The following is a 19864-nucleotide window of genomic DNA, read 5'->3' as shown; positions in this document are numbered from 1 at the left end:
ACATGCCCCAGACCAACATGATATCATGGGACAGGGTTTGAATAGCATGCGAATTTAGAGCACAGTTCAAGTGTCATGTCTTTGCATTTAAAGCTTTTCGCCTGTCATTTCCTGCACATATAATGAGATTTGGATGTGCAGGAAAGGACGAAGTCAGGTGACCTTTGCCATGTGACCTTGTCGTCATGATAAGAGTAATAAACATGTGGTTAACATTGTGGAACAGTCGCAATTTGGTTGGTGTAAGCACCAAAACGTCTTGGTTAGGTTTAAGAAGAGCTCATGGTTTGGGTAAAAATAAGGACAATTAAGTCGTCAATTAAGTTATGTATGGAAGTTAAATACGTTACACAAGTTGAATTGCGAAAGTAAGTTGAAATACGTGAACGTTGGCTTTTGTTTTCACACAGGACACAAACAGTTGTCTCCTGGGTGAAAAGGGGACCTCCTCCTTACGTGGATTGTGTTGCACTTTATACTACGTCATCTGACATGATATTCGCGCGTAAGATGACACATTGGTTCAGACTAAATGGCATGAAATAAAACACGTAAAAGGGGCTTTGTCATAACACAAGAAATTACTTAAGACATTTGTGTGTTATCATAACCTCATTTGGTAATACTAGGCCTGGCGGAGATCTGGGGTTCAGCCCAGACAGAACGTATACAAAATTTATTTAAACAGAAACGTGGTCTTGACCACAGCGCACTGCCATTTTTAATACTGCAGTGTTTATTTATATGTCATTGCTGATTGGGTAACACCTGTGACACACCCACCAGACAAGAGAAAACGTACCTCAAAGCCTGTTTTGGACCGCTGTACAGCCGTTTTGAGGAAACACGTTATTCAAGCCGGCAAAACAGCAGCTAGCAGATATTTTAGCTGTGACAATTCTCAAATGTGCAAGGCAGGGAGAAAGCTGCGGGCCACTCCCCCCAATGGATCAAGTCCAAGCTCCAACAAGCAGATCGAGACTGTTTGCTGAGACTGCCAGTAGAGCCTTCAGCTATATTCGGACTGGATACAGCTAAACTGTTGTAGCAGGCACAGGAAAGTCGCCACTGCGCACAAGTGATTTCTTGCAGCTTATCCAGGCGCCCCAGCGGCTACAGGGAGGCAAGAAACCCTGTACCTCAGCTGACGTCAAGGGCGTAGAGGGGGACTAGCTGCCAAAGGGAAGCAGACGGGGGCGGCCTCAAGGCTGACAGTTCCTGGGACAGTTAATGGGACCTGTGGGTCAACTCGACAGGTGGATCCCTACACTGCTAGGGCACAGGAAATCCTGTAGTTCCTGCAGACCCAGCTGGAGGCAGGGAAGTTGGCCGTAACGCTGCGAGGGATGGTGGCGGCGATTAAGGCAGTTTGTGTTGGTGCTTCCACACTGAACGAGAAGGACTGTTCCCTTATTTCCTGGTTTCTCAGAGGCTCTCAGAGGCTGGCGGTTTGTAAGACCAAACCTTCAGTCCCGCTTTGGGATTTGGATGTGGTCATCGGGGCACTTCAGAAATCCCCCTTTGAGCCCCTTGGGTCTGCTGATCTGAAGCGGCTCTCCCTCAAGACTGTATTCCTCTTGGTTATAACCTCCGCCAGAAGGGTAGGTGAACTGTTGGTTTACAGTCAGTGCTGCAGGTTCCTGCCGGATGGGTCGGACCTAGTCCTTCACCCCAATCCAGCTTTCCTGCCTAAGATTTTGTCTGAATTCCACCTGACCCAGCTGGTTGAGGTACGGTCTCTCTTCTGTCCTGTGGAGGGACAGGTGGTCGAGCCAACCCAGTCCATATTGTGCCCAGTCAGAGCCCTGGCTGAATATGTCAGGCACACTTGAGCCCTCAGGAAGACTGACCAGCTCTTTGTTTGCTTTGAGTCCAGGCACCAGGGTAGGCCTTTGTCAAAATCGAGGCCGTCCCACTGGATTATGGATGCTATAAAGGAGGCGGATGTCCTCTCACGGGTGCCTGCCCAGGGTGCAGGCACACTCTATCCAGGGCGTTGCTACCTCATGGACCTTGCGGCTTTATGTGTGCAGAAGCCACATGGTTATCTCAGTCCACTTTCACTAGGTTCTACTGTCTGAATGTGGCAGCCACATTGGTGAGCAAGTGCTGGGCTGTGTGGTCATTACACCAGTTTGTCGTCTCCGTGGTCAGCTATGCGCCTTGCAGGCTGACCTGAGTGGCCTCCGTGCATTCCATGGGGCAGTCTTGCGGACACCCCAGCAGCCCCTCTGCCTCTCAGGCTTGGCCTTTGCAACTTGTGGGGCCTTGACCTGGTTGGTGTGTAAATAGTGTACATTTGTAAATAGTTTGTTTTTTGCTTGTTGTTTCTGGGCTTGGGTAGCATGGTCACCTCACGGGGAGTTCCCGGTACATATGGAATATGTAATGATGGAGAAATTGTCTAGACACGATAGAGAACGGTCAGTTATGTTGTAACCTTGGTTCTCTGTGTTAAGAGACTATCTCTCCAACTGTAGGCCCCTCAGAGACAGTACCGATCAAACTATCAGTGACTTCACGCCGGCGCAGGTACTTTATAGGGGAACTATGGGGTGTGGGCAGGCAAGCTGGTGTGTCTTAAAGAGGTTTCTACGTACCTGACCTCAGGGGATCATCCCTGTACATATGGAATATGTAAAGGTGGAGAGATCTCTTCACTCAGAGAACCATGGTTACAATGTAAACCAACCGCAGAACAGACTGTAGGGACTCTGATGTTGATTCCTTCTCAGGATCTGGTCTGATTACTGAAAAAGGAGGATGCATTTTACAGAAGCAGATAGAAAGTTTACCAAGAATGGCTACAAGAATGGCTTTACAGTGATGAATTTGTGATCGGACAATCAAAATAAAATGCAGGGATAATGGAAAGAAAGGTTTAGGAGTGAATCTGATGCATGCATGTACAGGATGTCACCATTATCCAGAACAGATTAAACACAACAACAACAACAGACGTTAACGGCTGCTAGAGGGATTTTTCACTTGAGCGTAAACATTATTCATTTTTGGGTCATCTGCAGAAATGACTGAATCCTCACACTGGTGAGGGGAGGGGCAATAGCAGTGTACAGGTGCAAGACACTCTGATGATAGTTTGAAGATGTTTTTTGTGGATATTGTTTGTGAAGTTTTTGTTACAGTTTTTATTTGTGTTTTTTAAACTGTTCTTTTAATGTTGTATGCTGTGTTATATCAGTGTGAACATTTTGCAGCACTGTTTTTGATGGCAGGCCAGGTCATATGGTACTTCTATAGTAAAATACCCAACTGTGTCACAGTTCAGTTCTAGTGTAGTTTGTTCCTTGTGACAGCTCGCAGAGAGGGGCCCACTCCAAACTGACTAATTTTAATGTTTGGGCCAAGGGAGGATATTAAGTTTTTTCAAATCAAAGGGCTAAAGTCCAAGTGTTAAAGAGGAATAGCAAGTCTTTATGATTTAAGCCCACTTTAAATTAATCAGATTCACAACTCGAGTCTACACCTCTGATGTGTATTGTTGTGCACAGATTCTTATGTGTATGTGTTCGTACCTAAATTTTGAGTGCATACATTGGTTTGGAGAGAGAGAGATAGAGAGAGAGAGCTGCCTGCTAACATGAGTGCAGCTCCACCACCTCTCCCTCTTTCTGCGTGCAGCTTTGTGCGCCATCAAAGGCCCTGAGCAAAGAGACATGGGCCTTAATTGTTATGCTTTATCAGGGGGATAAAGGCGGGATGGGCATCAATTTAGGACGCCTTTATTAGGCTACAAAGTGTGACAGACTGACGGAGAGATAATTGGCAGAGAGGGGAAAGGAGGAGGGGATGAAAGAGGAGAAGGATGGAGTGACGAGCAGAAGAGGGGACGTGGATGGAAGTGTATTTGATCAGACAGTTATGGAGCAGAGAGGAGCAGAAGACTCAGAGGACAGTAAAATAAAACTGAACCAGACGAACTCACTCCTCTGGTTGAAGCTACCCAGTTTATTTTGTAGGGAAGAAAATGAGTCCCCCCATCCATAATTACGAAATACACAAATGAGCCTGAGCTGTTCCAAAAATAAAAAAATTCTCAATTTTGTGGAAAATGTGAAAAGTTCGGTGTTCAGTTTTAAAAACTTGGCTGGATCCTCTCCTTACCGCTTGTAATCATTTAAAATGTATCACATATTTCTAAAACTTGAATCCTCATTAAATACATTGATTTATATTTAGATATTTGATCTGTTTGCCATGAAGCTCAGGTGTTTGCCAAAGAAGTTTCACAATAAAATGTGAAATACTGAATTTAAATGTTTGCAGAGTTAAGAGTCAGATATCTGTTGGGGTGTTATATGGTATTTTAAGGATGTGTGTAATGTCAGGATGCACTAGATGCTCAGTTTTCCTGCACTCCACAGATTGTTAATGTGACAGGATAATGTTGGCCTCCTTCTATTACATCTGAACTAATGTGTTTGTCTGATTATACTGTGGCGATATGAGGACTGTAAAACAAAAGCTTAGCATCATTTCCAATCTGTCCTCTACACAGCACACTAATTACATCATTTAATTTTGATGCATGTTAAAAAGTGAGTCGGGACTGCAGAAGAAAAATGGTCAAAAATCTATTCTATTCTATTCTGAGGCATCAGATCAGTTTTTGTCATTTGTCATTCCCACAAATCTCACACACACACACACACACACACACACACACACACACACACTCTAATCATTCCTGAGTTCACACACTGACTGCAGCCCCGAGACCCCGTCCCTCTCCTCTCCTCTCCACCCCTGACATGAATATATGAGTGTTTTTATATGCGCAGTGAAAAGGCGCCTCTGAGTTAAGTGGCCTTGTTGTATTCTGCTCTGGATCTAACGGCCTCCAGTGGGGGGTGTGGATGAGAGGGGTGGTGGTGGCGGGGGTGGATGAAGGAGAGGCCTGCCGGACCATGCCTAATCAGGCTTTCTCGCCAGGGTCAAGACTTTCTGTCTGGGTCCACGGTGCTCCCTGCCACAGAGGACTCGCCCATTCAAGCGCACAATGTCCCTGTCAGTCCCGACAACACTTCCTGCCTCTGCTGGCTCCAGCCCTCGCAGGGATACACAATATTTCACAGCTCCCAACAATGGCCTGTCTGCCTGCACCCACCATATGGTTACTATGGGCCACAATATTGACACACATCACTAATTATTCAAAGAGCTGAGAGAGAGACGGAGCTGAGGAGGGCGTCTGTCGGTCGGTTTTCTCTCTGTAATGTAATGGACTGAAATTACACAAGTGTGCATGCAATAACCAAGGGGACTTTATATGCATTTATTTTTAACCCCAAATAAATTAGAAATGACACACATGCCTTTAAAAGATTAGAAGTCTTCAGTCACAATCACTAAAAGGTTATTATGAAACAGTTCTAGGTTGTAAAACATATTATTTTAATATTTATACACACAAATACAGCAGAAAAAATTAAGAAAGTCGACTATATATATTTATATGTTAAGGGATTTTATTCTCACTGAACTGAAGTGTTTATTTCTTTATAGTTGAACGTGGTTTTCTCAATTTGTCTCTACATGATACATGATGAAACTTAATGTAAATAAAACATGCTCAGTGTATTCAACAATTTATATGCCGACTCCTGGGGGTGATACTCTGATACATTCATATAATAAAATAATATTGTTAATGAAAGGATGTCTTGTTTGAAAGCAGTCATGGTGTGTATTTGGCTGCTTTTGAGTGACACAAGTAAAATGTATTTAAAGTTTGGGATGTTTTGGTTTGAAGCGAGAGGATGTGATCCATATTGACTGTGCTTTGTGTGAACAGGAGGACATCTGGGCTACAGTCTACAGGCATCCAGCGCACCGCTGTCTAACATATGTCTGTTCTTATTCCCACAGGAGCTTCCTAACCACACAGGAAATGATACAACGACATTAACTGATGTGATCTTTGACCACTGACAAGATATAGAAGTTGCAAATGATAAGAAAACAACAGCAGAATTTTGCATTTAATCAGACTGCAATCTGTGAGTTTCTCATATTTGACATATTGTGAGTACTTAGCTGCTTTCAGGGCTGACTAACTCTAACAGGCAAACTTTAAATGGACTTGAAGAAACTCACTAGCCTTGCAACGTTAAAGGGTCAGTATGTAAGTTTTAGTGTCATGTAGTGGTAAAAGTTGCAGTAAACAGCTCAGTCACCGCTCACCCTTTCCACGCGTGTAAGAGAAGCTAACCTAGGACTTGGGTCTGTTTTAAATGTGTTTATTATTGATATACAATTGGGAGTCCACACAGGGTGTTTTGTTTTGAAAATCACCCGGATTCTCTATGTCGTTCTGTGTTCATCTGCTCTGTGCTGCTAGAAATGGCTCATTCTAAGGTAATAAAAACATAATGGTTCATTATGTAATGTCTTTATACACCACTGAAAACATAGTTATGTATATTATATTGCGATTCAGTCAATAGATCCTCCTAAATATTACACACTGAACCTTTAAGGCTCCTAATGCCCTTGGTTTGTGCTGTATTTTTGTATTACCATTACATTCCAGCCACAGACCAAGCATCCGAATTTCTTGAAAATAAACGCATGCCAATTAATATTTACTGATACTCTGAATGTGTTTCCAGATTCCTCAAAGACTATTTTATTCATCTGGATGAAAAAATATTCCATCTGCTGCACAATAAAAAAAACCTTCTCTGTATTCATGAACTTGCAGTTTGTATAAGAATAGTACCATTTAGTTTAGTTTGAAAATGCTCCGTGAACTTTTACCTCCCACAATATACATCACCAACATTATATTTTAAAGTGACAAACACCATATGTGTGATTCATGGCACAATTCAGACGGGATCAAAAAATTATTTGTCTCTTTCCATAAACTACCATAAATTAGCTTTTTCCAAAATAAGGTCCACCGGAAGGGGAGCGACTTAACCTCTCAATGGTGGAGAGTGTGTAGAATGGTACAGACAAGCTTGACACACTTGAATCCTACAGAGGAAGAGGCACACATGACAATTTAATTAATCATGCAAGAGATCTTTTACTTTTCTGACCCTCTCACACGGCTGTTCCATCTCTGTGTCCTGTCTGTTGCTGAAACAAAATAGAATTGTTTGCTTTATTCTTACCCTGGAAAGTCAGCTAATTAACTGTTGTCTGCTCTACTGTGAAATTGTCCTGTGATTGTTTAATTGAGCTGCAGTGTGTTATTATGGTCTACCTAATGCTGAATATTATCTATGAAACACACTGCACTGAAATACTTTTCTTGTTTCATCAAGGTCTTGGCAGGAGGGATACTTGTTTTCAAAATGACTTTACCACTTATTCTTGTATTCAAATCTTAGAATTTGAATAGATTTTACAAACTTTACATTTACACATTTTGGGGGTTAGGAAAGTGGAGTGTCAAAAGAATAGTAATTATTTATAGGCTGTGCTTATGTGGTGCTTATGACAAAGGTTGCATGCTGATGTTAAACAGATATAATGTTTATCATGTTCACCATCTTATTTCAGTATGTTTGCATGCTAATATTTGCTATTAACACTAAATGCAAAGTACAGTTTGTGTTAACGCGTAATAACCAGAGTTGAGCTGGGGGATTACCTGCCACTACATCATTCAGTGTAATGAACGGAAACCAACAGCTTCCGCTTGACATTAGACACAGCAAGTATAATCAGGAATACACTCGGACATCTTGTCTTCCCAAGAAGTCCCTTTTACAGCCTTCTCTCCAGGGTGGCCCTACTCTATTTCTCACTACCCCTGCCCTCGTAGAAGCCCCAGTTTGTCCCAGCCAGGCTGCCCCCTGAGTGGTGGGAATGTACTCCTGTGCAGCAGGCCATGACAGGCCCATGTTGGGACAGGCCTCAGTGCTCCACTCCACAGAGCAATTGATTGACAGACCTCACTGAGGGTGGTGGGATTCCTCATCTGTCAGTCAAAATGCCGCTGGACATGAAGATGCTGTGTAAGGGATCGCAGGGGCTAGTGACACGTTACGAGCCAGTATTTCCTCCGCCCAGGTCCTTAGCAGCTAGGTAAAGTTAGCTTGTTGGCTGAGGGTGAAGGTTGCCACAGGTCCAGATGTTCCTGAGGTTTGCTATACCTCTCCCGGCTCACTGTGATGTGCTGTGCCACATCTGTCTGGGCAGAGGTGTGCCATATTGCTTCCCATCTGCCACATGGCACATCCACAGAAACAGAGGCACACACATGCAGCGTGCCCAGAAACTGCCCATTTTAACCAGGGCCATAAATAGTGTAATTCATGAGTGTGAAACAGCGGGTTTTTAAGAGCGCTCAGAGGAACGGAGCGGAGCTGGAACCTTCGGCAGCTGACGGACAGATTTTCTGTTCCTGGTAGCCACATGAAACTCTGTGAACTGCACACTGAACACACTGAGACAGAGACGCAGTGAATACCTGCTGGTACAAGAAAATGAGAGTCCAATCATCTTTGTCTTTCCTTTTCTTTCTCTTTGAATTTCTCCTTGTGCGTCACCATCTGTCTCCTCTCGCTCTGCAGCTCTGTCTCAGTCTCTCTTTCCGTCTCTCCTCTGTCCTCCTTTTGAGCCAGGGGGGCAGTACTGAAATGAATGTCACCCCTGTACCAATGTTACTTAGGGGAAATTGACTTCTTAGCCTCGGTGCTGTCGGCGGCCATATGCTGATGTTTTCATATTCCAAAGAAATGAGGAGAGGGAGTCGTAAAGAATGCTAAAGTCAGAATTACAACCCTGGCTACCACTGGTGAGGAGAGGGGGAGGCCCCTTCTGTCATACCTCGAGCGCTGTTAAAGCCCCAATCCCTCAATCCTAGAAAGTGCCATGGGCTTCTGAAGTACCATATTAACACTGGCTTTTCATGGAAACACACTTTTTTTTTTTACATCGCTCCACTGGCAGGCGATTTGGTCTTATTCATGGCTTGTGAGGCAGCATGTTTAGCTTCACGTTCGTATTAAACATTCACAACCGAGTGGAGGACGAAGCGCAGTTTAGTTGCTCTGCTGATTGTGGCTTTAGGAGACATCACTGTCCTCCTTCCTCAGCATGGAGCTTGTAGCGCTATAGGCAGCGTTTCCAGCTTATCTATATTTCATGCTTTTATCTGCTCTCAGCATTTAATTAGGCAGTTAGCAGCTCATTAAATTCTATTGAGAGCAAACTTTTACCTCGTTGCAAAGTTGTGCTGATGTTGAGCTTTTCCAGGCGATGATTTTGATTACCTTGGATCCACAGTGTCATAAGTTATAATTGACTTATGTTGTTTTTGTGGTTTAGCACCTCATGTTTTCAGGGAGAATATCTTAGTCTGACATTTTTTTCTTATCACTCAGACAGACGGAGGAATAAAAAGTTGTTGAAGAAACTGCAGTCTCTAGTATACCAGCTATCATTTCAAATTTTTCAACCTTATTGCTGTGTGAGTGTACAAGTCTGGGCCCACATTTTAAACTCACATATGGTGTCTGTGGTCACAGCTCCCAAGAAGCAAGAATTAAGCAATTAATAAACCTGTTATAACTGACTTTTTGGCCAATTGGTCTCCACTGAATCCTGAGGAAATTATCTGACTCCATTATGTTCACCGTCTATAGGCGCTAACTTTGTCTGCTGTTTAGAGCTGGGCAGGTTACATGCAGTGGGTTTATCAGACGTTTTTCCACTGAAAACAGCTGTCTGCTGCTGAGAATGAAATCAATTCTATGAGAATGTTTAGACTGAACCAAAACAGCAAATTTGTTGGACGTGAAACGCTCTGTAGAGATAAGGGGAGCTGCAGAGTCAGGTGATGATTCTCTGTGAGTGACCCTTTTAATGTTATACATAGTCATTTGATCCACTGTTATTATAGTAATATTTGTTATAGCCACTTTAAAGATATTGGTGCATCTCTTTTATGTACTCACATATAATAATGTCAAATTTACTCCCATGTAAGCCAAATGTTTTCTAAACGATGTAAAGAGCTACGTCAAACCAAACCTATAGTTCACTATGTATGTGCATTTCCTTTAGTTTTTAAAGGACAAATCCAAATCCAAAATGGCCTATTACAAGTAACTCTCAGTTGTGTGTGCCCTAAATTTGTAGTTAAATTACCTGGACTTCAACCCCTGCACTTGGAGCAGGTTGTCCTTTCTTTGCTTTGGTGTTATGGGCTGCTGTTAGCACACAGGCGTCCAAACCAAACTGCCAACCTGCTGCTCGTAACAAAATTACAAAATCACATGAGTTGACCTCTGGTATGGCAGAGAGTCTAGCGTTGCCTGCCTCAACGGCTTGGCCTGCCACACCTTTCCAACCTGAAGCCTGTCAGCGGACCTGCGGATCCCATGTGAGCCAATCAGGGCTGTTATGTAAGTGTAGGGTGTTTGAAAATGGCTGTGGCCGGCCACTCAGATATGGCTTGTTGCTGATAATCGGTGGCGTGGCGTGGTGCGGCGTGCGGCTGACAGATGCCTGCTCCAGCTGGTACAGGGGGGGTTTATCGCCCGGTTGGAACGCGGGTCCTCACACCCCTCCACTGTGCTGGCCACCGTCACCGTGTTTAATGAGTCACGAATTGCCTGTTTGTCTTCTGCTCCCTGCTGTTTCTGCACTCCCCCTTCCAGAACAATCCCTGAAACACATGCTGCTGCGCTCCGCAGAGCAGCCAGACAGGCAGGCTCAGCCAAACTGTTATAAAGAACAAAGTTGTCATTTTTTATTTCTTCTTTTTTTGTAATTTTTTTTCTTGGGTGTTCATCTAAGAGAGGGATGGGTTGTTCTGTAATAAAGCTGCCTTTTCAGATGCTGTGCCTGACCTCGCCAATATGGCTACCCCGAGAAACCAGTGCCCATTTGAAGCCCCTGACAAACACATAAATGGCTCTATAATTGGGCAGCTTTGTTGTGCGAGGTGCTGGCTCGTCTGAAAGTGCCGTTCAACACTTTGTGGTAAATGGAGTTGCATTATGACAACACATGGCAGTTGCTAAAGGAGCAGAAACTGGCACACTGATAAGACATAAGCAGGTGGTGTTGACACAGAAATGGTTTGTTTTAAGTCACTAGAAAACCACAATTTGAAAAAAATAAAGTTTTCTCCCACAACTAAGTAGATTACAAATTCGTCTTCAGTCCAGCAACAGAGCTGTGTGACTCGGCAAGAGAGGAAGGATCTGTCTCGCGGTCCAAGTAAACACACAGAGACGCTTGGATGACCATCAAATGGACCAAAGCACGCACACACAAACACACACGTACACACTCACAGAAGGGGTGTTTGTAGCCTGTGTTAGGGGATGTTTTGCAAGCTGCCCAGCGCTTTGCCTTAATCTCACCTGTTTAATCTGCAAGGTTGGGCGACAGCTTCTGTAGCAGGAACAGGTGGCTCAAACAACTGCTGCTGGAAAAACTTAGAGAGACCGTTCTGTAAAAGTTGATTAAAGCCCCAATCTGAGCATATTAATTGGAAATGTATACTTTTATAAACTTTAGGAGAAATACTTTAATGGGAATGAAACTTTCACGCTTCTTAGTACTCCACCATGAATGCTTTTTTAATAAGGAATTTGTCAGAAAAGTAGAATGCATTTCCGAACTGGGTTTTGAATTAGCTTTCAAGTTACCTGTGCCATTGAATATTATGCAAAACATCTACATACATTTTCTACACCTTTGTAAGACAGACAAGCACACACACACAGAGTGTCTGATGATCAGAAGAAGTGAGAACTATCTGTGGAATCTTGGCAGCGTCCGGATTCGGCCCAGTGCCGTGAAATCCTCATTCTGCGGGGCTGCTCTTTGTGGCCGGCTCTGGATCTTGGAGTGGCATTCTTCTCATTGTACAGGTCACTGAGACAGAGTCGGCCAGCCTGAAAAGATCCTCGGTGGGGGGAAACAATGGCTTAAGGCAGCCCATAAATGTCTCCTGTTCAGCTTCGGCCCATTGACTCTTTGCCTCCCCGCCAAGCAGGGCCCTGTCAGACCAGCCCCTCTCTCTAACAGCTTAATTAGCAGAAAGAACAACAATGTCAGAGCCTGTTTCGACTGAAATAAAAACAAGAAAAGACCCAAAAGCTGCTCTCTCCGCCTCTCATTGTCCCCGTGCGGCCTGTGATAACAGAGCTCTGACTTTTCTGTTCAACTTAGTACAAATAAAACAACATTCCTACACTGTCCCATGAGGAGCATGACGACCGACTGATGGACAAGCGGGGGGGGTTCTCAGCTCCGATCGAATGGGACTCAGGTTTAAAAAGGGGCTTTCTTTATTATCTTTTACACCGTTTGTTAGTGTGAAAATATGTTTTGTGTTTTACCTCTTTTTGATTGAACTCTTGATAACCAGACGCAGAGATAACTTCACATTCAAGGTGGGTGAATCCTTTATCCAAAGCTGTCAGGCTGAAGGCTATGCTCTGAACTCAATATGATTTTCATTTTTCATGATAATGGTGATGGTGATGATGATAATGCAGTTTGCATTGTGATGCTAATGCAAGTTCCTGCCGTCATGGGGAGACACTGTGAGGCACTAGTGTCCACCATGCTGGCTTTGAACCTTCTTTTGCCCTTCGATGTCTGACTGACTGATGGATCGTGTCTGTCTCACTTAAACTGTCTTTCAGTTTGTCCTCCTACTTACATGTCTCTGTCAATCTTTTTTTTTGGCTTCACTAGTGTGTTTCACTCGAATTGTGTTTCTAGCATCTTTGCGGCTCCTCTTTCCTGCCTTTACACTTGCTTGCCCCATCTTGTTCAAATCCCGTATCCCTGTCCTTCTTTGGTAAATGTGTCCCTCTGGCAACTCCTCATACCTCTACTTTTTTCGGTGCCTTACCCATTAATCTCCCTGTCTGTTTGTGCTCCATCTTTCCATATCTCCCCGCTGTCATTCTTTGTTTTGTTTCTTTTATTTGTGGTTCACATCAAACACTGGCACCAGATTGATTCTCATGTGAACAAGGCTGCAGTGGGGGGCCAGAAACCTCTTCTCTGCACTTTGAAGCTCCTTCCCCTGTTCACTGCTTCTCGGACTCCACCCCAACATACACCCTCTTTTCACTTCACACTCCCGACACTGTCCACTGTGGAAAAGATCAAAACACATCGACTTTTACTTTGCCATGGCAGATGCAAACAACCTTATATTATACCTTATATGCCTCATTAACAAGGCCCGTGTACCCCACTGACAGTCCCCCCTTTCAAATAATGCAAATGTCTCTGCACGTCTAAATATTACTTCATTTCATATCATGCACAAACCTGGCACATTGCACAGATTTGTTAATTGTTAATTGTTGTTGTTCTATATTTTTATATTTTGCCAATTTATATATTTACGTACACAATATTCTCTTCTGCTGCAATACGTCTGCACAACAAGAACCGGAGTAATGTACATGTAAATATCTGCGACGTTGTTCTTTCTCTGCAAATAGTTGTATTATTTTTCTCTATTCTTTTATTAATCTTACATAACTTGCATTCGTTTAGGCCTATTCCATATTTATATATTTCTACATTTATTTATGTCAACTGTTTATCTACGTGTAGCACCTTTTCACCAAAGCAAATTCCTCGTATGTGTAAAATACTACTTGGCAATAAAGCTCCTTCTGACTCTGATTCTGATATACACACATTTCTCTTGTTACTGCATTAAGCAGAAAATCAGCCCAACCTTGGTTACACCTGGCTACACAGTTGTGTTCAGGACAGGTTTTGCTGTTCAGCGTGTGCCTGTAATCACATTTTTCCAGTACTTGCCTATCACCAGGAGGAACATGCACACCCATCAATTCTTTGCGGGTGCCATTATCTGCATAAAATGCTGAGACAAGATTAAGAGTCTACAGCCATGCTAGGAGCTCTCTGAGCTGCACTCACGCACAGCGTGGCTTTGAGCTAAATACTAATGTCAGCATGCCAACATGCTCACAATGACAATGCTAACATGCTGCTGTTAATTCAGGTATAATGTTTGCCATGCTCACCATCTTAGTTTAGCATGTTAGCATGCTAACATTTGCTAATTAGCAACGGTTTAGGTTTTGTTTCAAGACTGGAAACACGTATTAGACAGGGGGTCTGGCAGGTTAAACAAAGTTCCTGCATTCTGGTGAATTTTTCTGCACCAATTTCTTCATACATTTTTGGTGTCTTCATTTATGTAAAAGTAAATACAAAATTCACACGGCATGTATCAAGGTTTCTCATTTACGATTCCTGCTGACTCAACACACATGTGTGCATGATTGATTCCTCCCTCCTCTTTTGTGTCTTTTGTTTGGAGAAGTAACCTCTTTAAATGTGCAAGTGGCACCTATTCACGGCAATGATAAATTAATTACATTTAATTCATTTGTAAACCCCTGGACTTATAGGTCCTGTGTTTTAGCAGGTTTTCTGCTCATGTTCAAAACTTTCTGCAGTATTAAAATGCATCCCACATGTCTGTTTTCTCTGACATTTAGAGAATAAAGTTGTAATTTAATGAGAGCAGAGTCGTCATACTACAAATCCACAAAAATGTTAACTTAACTGTCTCCAATGAAGTGCAGCTCACAGATGCTTCAGTGGGAAGCATCCTGGAGTATTGAGACAGCCTCAAACAGAGCAAAGTTGTTTCTGAGCGAGGGGGACAGCAGGAGCAGCGTCATAGTTTGACGCACTGGGGGAAGCCTTGTAGCGTCGTTTATAAATGCTAAAGGTAGGTGCAGATATTTAAGAGTCTGACTAAGGAGGTGGTTGGGACAGACGGCCATGTCCGATGGCCCGGTGGTGGCTTTAAGTTTTTTTCAGAGAGAGACATGAGACAGAGGTAAAATGCAAGCACAAACATGGCATTTATTGTCTTCCATACAGACAAGAGGAGACACCGACACCAACACCAACAAGCAACAAAACTTACACTAAAAACAACTAGCTGCCTTATATACACTCCCTCCTGCACGTAATTAAGCGGGTAAAACTACTTAGGTGGGACCACCATCATTTAGAATAATAAATATTTACCTAAAAACCCAACACCACAGAAAAATAGAGCACAAATAATGAATATTTACATAAATACAAATTTCTATCAATAAATCAATAACGCATACTCTCACAATAATCACATAAATCAGCATTGTTGATGGCTTTACTCCCCCCACCCTCAGCTTCATGGTTTGCTCCTGCAGCTCTTAAGCAGGTGCTTGGGCCTACAACACTCCTTTGCCTCCGCCCCCTGCTGAAGAGACAACCAGGAAGAGGTGAGTACTTACATTGCTTGCTTTATCTGTTCAAACTAATCTAACAACTAACTGGAATGGAGTAGAAGCACAATACTATGTCGTGAACCTTGACTATCACTGATTGAGGTTTCTTTCCACACAGGCAGGATGGCGACACCCCCCTCTGTTTCCTCAAACCCCTCTGGAGCTACTCACAGCAAAGACAGCTATCAAATTTTTCACAAATTAAATAAACAATCAAAATAAGAATGTGTATGGCTCCTGCTTTATCAATAATCCCCACCTTAATACTCAGTTGACTATTTCAGATAATGGAACCCCTCGTCTCCGTTACAAGCCAGAAGAGGGGACTTTCAACCAAGAGACTGGTGTTCGTTTCCTGTGTGGAACAAAAAGTCAACATTGAATGTTTTTATTAGAGTTACATAGGTTACGTAAGTTATGCAGGTAACGTTACTTAACTTAAGTTCTCTATCGTGTTGAGACTATCTCTCCACCGTTACATATTCCATATGTACAGGGAATGATCCCCTGAGGTCAGGTACGTGGAAACCTCTTTAAGACACACTGGCTTGCCCGGCCACGCCCCATAGGTAACCTATAAAGCATCTGCGCTGGCATGAAATCACTGATTGTTTGATCTCCACCTGAGCTAGGCTATATGCGTGAAGACAATCTCCATTACAAAGAACAGAAAAACCAAAGTGCGTGGGTTACAGCAAAGTCAGTTCCAAGCTCCAACAAGCAGATCGTGACTGTTTGCTGAGGCTGCCAGTAGAGCCTTCGGCTATGTTTGGACTGGACGCAGCTAAAGTGTTGCAGCAGGCACAGGTGATTTCTGGTAGCTTCTCCGGGCGCCCCAGGGGCTACAGGGTGGCAAGAAACCCTGTACCTCAACAGACGTCGGTTCCGACGTGGGGTCCAGGAGAACTTTGGCCCCAGCTCGAGGCTATGCGGAGGCGTAGCAACCGCCGTCAGGGGCGTTGGGGGTGGACCAGCTGCCAAGGGGAAGCGGACTGGGGGGCCCTTGAGGCAGCCTCCTCTTTCCTGACAGTTCCTGGGACCCAGCCAGCCAGTACGCTTCGACAGTCTTGTTCACGGTAGCGTGGTTGGCTTTGGGTGCATGACCCACGGTTACCAGATACAGTTTTACCGCAGACCATCCGTGAAAAGGTCCCCCACCTTTACCTCGGTGAAAGACCCTGGTCACGCAGAGGTACTGCAGACAGAGATATCCACCCTCTTGGCCAAAGCAGCCATACGGGAGGTGGAGTCTGGGGATCCGCAGGCTGTTTTTTTCTCCCGCTATTTCCTGGTCCCCAAACGGGATGGGGGACTCCGTCCAGTTCTGGATCTCAGGGGGCTCAACAAATACCTCCGCCCCCTGAGATGCAATATGTTGACGATCCCCAGGGTATGGCAAGCCATCGCAGCAGGAGATTGGTTTACCCCCATCGACCTCAAGGACGCGTACTTCCAGATACCCATCTGGCAGGGGCACTGGCGTATCCTGAGGTTTGGCTTCAAGGGCCGGGTGTTTGAGTTTCAGGTTCTGCCTTTTGGCATTTCGCTGGCTCCCCGGACCTTCACCTGCTGCATGGATGCGGTCATTGCACCCATGAGGCAGCGGGGGCTCAGGATCCTCAGTTACCTCGATGATTGGTTGATTTGTGCGGATTCAGAGGAACTATGCCGCCGTCATGTAGCTCTGCTCCTGGAGCACATTCGGAGCCTGGGCCTTTGTCACAACGACAAGAAGAGCAAGCTCCAGCCCTCCCAGGTGATAACATTTCTGGGCATGGTTCTGGATTCCAGGAGGGCTACGCTAGTCCTGACACCCGAGAGACAGCTAGCCCTCAAAGCTTGCCTTTGCCAGTTTCAGCTGCATTCGCAGGTCAACTGGGGGCTCTGCCTTCGCCTAATGGGCTTAATGGCCACCACGGTGCAGATAGTTCCCCTTGCCCTCCTCTACATGAGACCTTTCTAAAGGTGCCTGCTGAGCCTGTCCACAGGGCTCCCGCCAAGCCAGGGTCACGGTCTCCCGCAGGTTGTACCGAGCCCTTCGCTGGTGGCGGGACCCGACTAATATACAGAGAGGAAGTGCACTGGGACCGGTAGTGTATCGCCGACTGATATTCACAGACACGTCCCAGGCAGGCTGGGGCGCCGTCCATGATGGCTGTGGGGTCAGCGGCTGCTGGAACAACCCCTGGGTGACTCAGCATATCAACGTCTTGGAGCTAAGAGCTGTGCACCTAGCACTTTGTCAGTTTCTGCCCAGACTAAGAGGCCATCATCATCGTCATTGTCAGGAAGGACAGCACAGTGGTGGCTGGGCTCCCTTGCCCTCTGCAAGCTGGCGACCGAGTTGTGGCTGTGAGCACACCACCGCTTCTGCTCTCTCAGAGCGGTGCACGTACCAGGGCCGCTGAACTCAGCAGCGGACATTATGTCAAGAGGGGGACCCCACCCAGGGGAGTGGAGGCTCCACCCTCAGGTGGTGGAGGAGATATGGCACCGCTTCGGCAGGGCGGAAGCCGACCTGTTCGCATGCGGGGAATCGGCGCATTGTCATCTCTTCTTCTCCCTGAAGAGCGACAATCCACCTCTGGGCTGGGATGCTCTGGCCCACCCGTGGCCCCGAGGTCTCCTTTACGCCTTTCCTCCCTTCACTCTCCTGCAGCCTCTTCTCCGAAGAGTGTGGGTGGATGTGGTGAGGCTGATTCTGGTGGCTACTCTTTGGCCTCACATGACATGGTTCTCAGCAATCCCGCCCCTCTTAGACGGGACGCCGTGGGAGCTCCCGCACAGGAGGGACCTGCTGTCACAGGCAGGTGGCAACCTGTTTCATCCTTTCCCGGTGGGACTCCGGCTGGTGGCCTGGCCCCTGAAAGGGATGGCCTCCGGGCCCTAGGCTTGCCGGAGTCCGTGGTGAGAACGATGCAAGAGGCGCGGGCCCCTTCCACTAGGGCCGCCTACTCTTACCGCTGGGGGGTGTTTGCCACGTGGTGTGGAACTCGACAAGTGGATCCTTACTCTGCGAGAGCACAGGACATCCTGTCATTCCTGCAGACTCTGATGGAGGCAGGGAAGTCAGTCATAACCCTGCGAGGGAAGGTGGCGGCGATTAAGGCAGATCTTGTTGGTGCTTCAACACTGAACGAGCAGGACTGTTCCCTTATTTTCCGGTTTCTCAGAGGCTCTCAGAGGCTGGCGGTTTGTAAGACCAGACCTTCAGTCCCTCTTTGGGATTTGGACGTGGTCCTTGGGGCTCTTCAGCAATCCCCCTTTAACCCCTTGGGTCAGCTGATCTGAAGTGGCTCTCCCTCAAAACTGTATTCCTCTTGTCGATAACCTCAGCCAGAAGAATAGGTGAGCTCCATGTACTGTCGGTTCACAACCAGTGCTGCAGGTTCCTGCCGGATGGGTCGGGTATAGTCCTTCGCCCCAATCCGGCTTTCCTGCCTAAGAATTCGTCCGAATTCCATCGGACCCAGCCGGTCGAGAGACGGGTGGTCGAGCCAACCCAGTCCATGTTGTGCCCTGTCAGAGCGCTGACTGAATATGTCAGGCACACTCGGGCAAGCCGGTGTGTCTTAAAGAGGTTTCCATGTACCTGACTTCAGGGGATCATTCCCTGTACATATGGAATATGTAATGGTGGAGAGATAGTCTCTCCACTCAGAGAGCCAAGGTTACAACGTAACCGACCGGTAAGTTAACTGATGTATGTAACATTGTTTTTTTTAACCCAAACCAAGTACTTTCTTTCTAAGCCTAACCAAGTATTGTTACCTAAACCTAACCAAAGTGTCTTGGTGCCAAAACCTAACCAATTAATATGTTTCATAACGTTAACTGTTTAAAATGTAATGTTTCGAGATGTTACTAACCAGACATTGCATATTTATTGTTGCTAACTTGACTGGACGTTGCATATGTGTTGTGGCTAACTTGACCGCGCAGCCCTTAACGTCAGAAAAAAATACTAAAGGGATACCCAGGACGTTAAAAGGCAACACCAAGGGGTCTTGACCAAGCATCCACATGTGATGAGCTGGGAGTGAGAATGTATTTTTGAAAAACATTGCAAACCCTAAAGTAATGCTGATAATATATGGGATTATTTATGATCTATATTCAAGAGCGGTGTCTTTCAGTTTGAGGGCATTACATATTGATTTCACAGTAAGATTTTGCAATGCTTTCCCTCAAAACCCTGCCCTCGCACTCAAACAGCCCCTGCTTGCGCTTCTGCACTATATATTCTGCATATACTGTTGCTTACAGAGATTTCCTGCCTCCAACTTCAGCCATTTTGCTCAGGCTGCTTCTGTGTGATCATGAAACATTTGCTGAAACACTTGTTCAAATCCTCCAACCAATGGAATGGCTGGTGCTGTACCGACCAATGAAATGATCCCTGCCACGATCCCTGTTCGCTTTTATTTCTTGTTCTGTACAGACATTCTCTTTAACCTCATCCACTTCCGCCATCCACGGCTTTATTATATTCTTCCAGTGCTTTCTTCACGACTTTTGGAATAAAGGACAGTTCTATCGGTGCCCATACTTTTTACTATAATAGTATTATAGTAGCCATATAG

At 45.2% G+C, this 19864-nt stretch overlaps 1 protein-coding gene across 1 annotated transcript; it reads left to right on the top strand.

Moving 5' to 3' along the window:
• The first annotated feature begins 16380 nt into the window (after positions 1-16380).
• LOC123984519 lies at positions 16381-18171 on the top strand. The gene is made up of 2 exons (XM_046071441.1): positions 16381-17233; positions 17639-18171. Exons 1-2 carry the CDS (start codon positions 16381-16383, stop codon positions 18169-18171), a joined length of 1386 nt encoding a protein of 461 aa, XP_045927397.1.
• Positions 18172-19864: the final 1693 nt, after the last annotated feature.

Source organism: Micropterus dolomieu, linkage group LG15 (assembly GCF_021292245.1).
Source record: "Micropterus dolomieu isolate WLL.071019.BEF.003 ecotype Adirondacks linkage group LG15, ASM2129224v1, whole genome shotgun sequence".
Classification (NCBI taxonomy): domain Eukaryota; kingdom Metazoa; phylum Chordata; class Actinopteri; order Centrarchiformes; family Centrarchidae; genus Micropterus; species Micropterus dolomieu.
The sequence above is the reverse complement of the archived record's forward strand: the minus strand, read 5'-3'. Positions and strand labels throughout refer to the sequence as shown.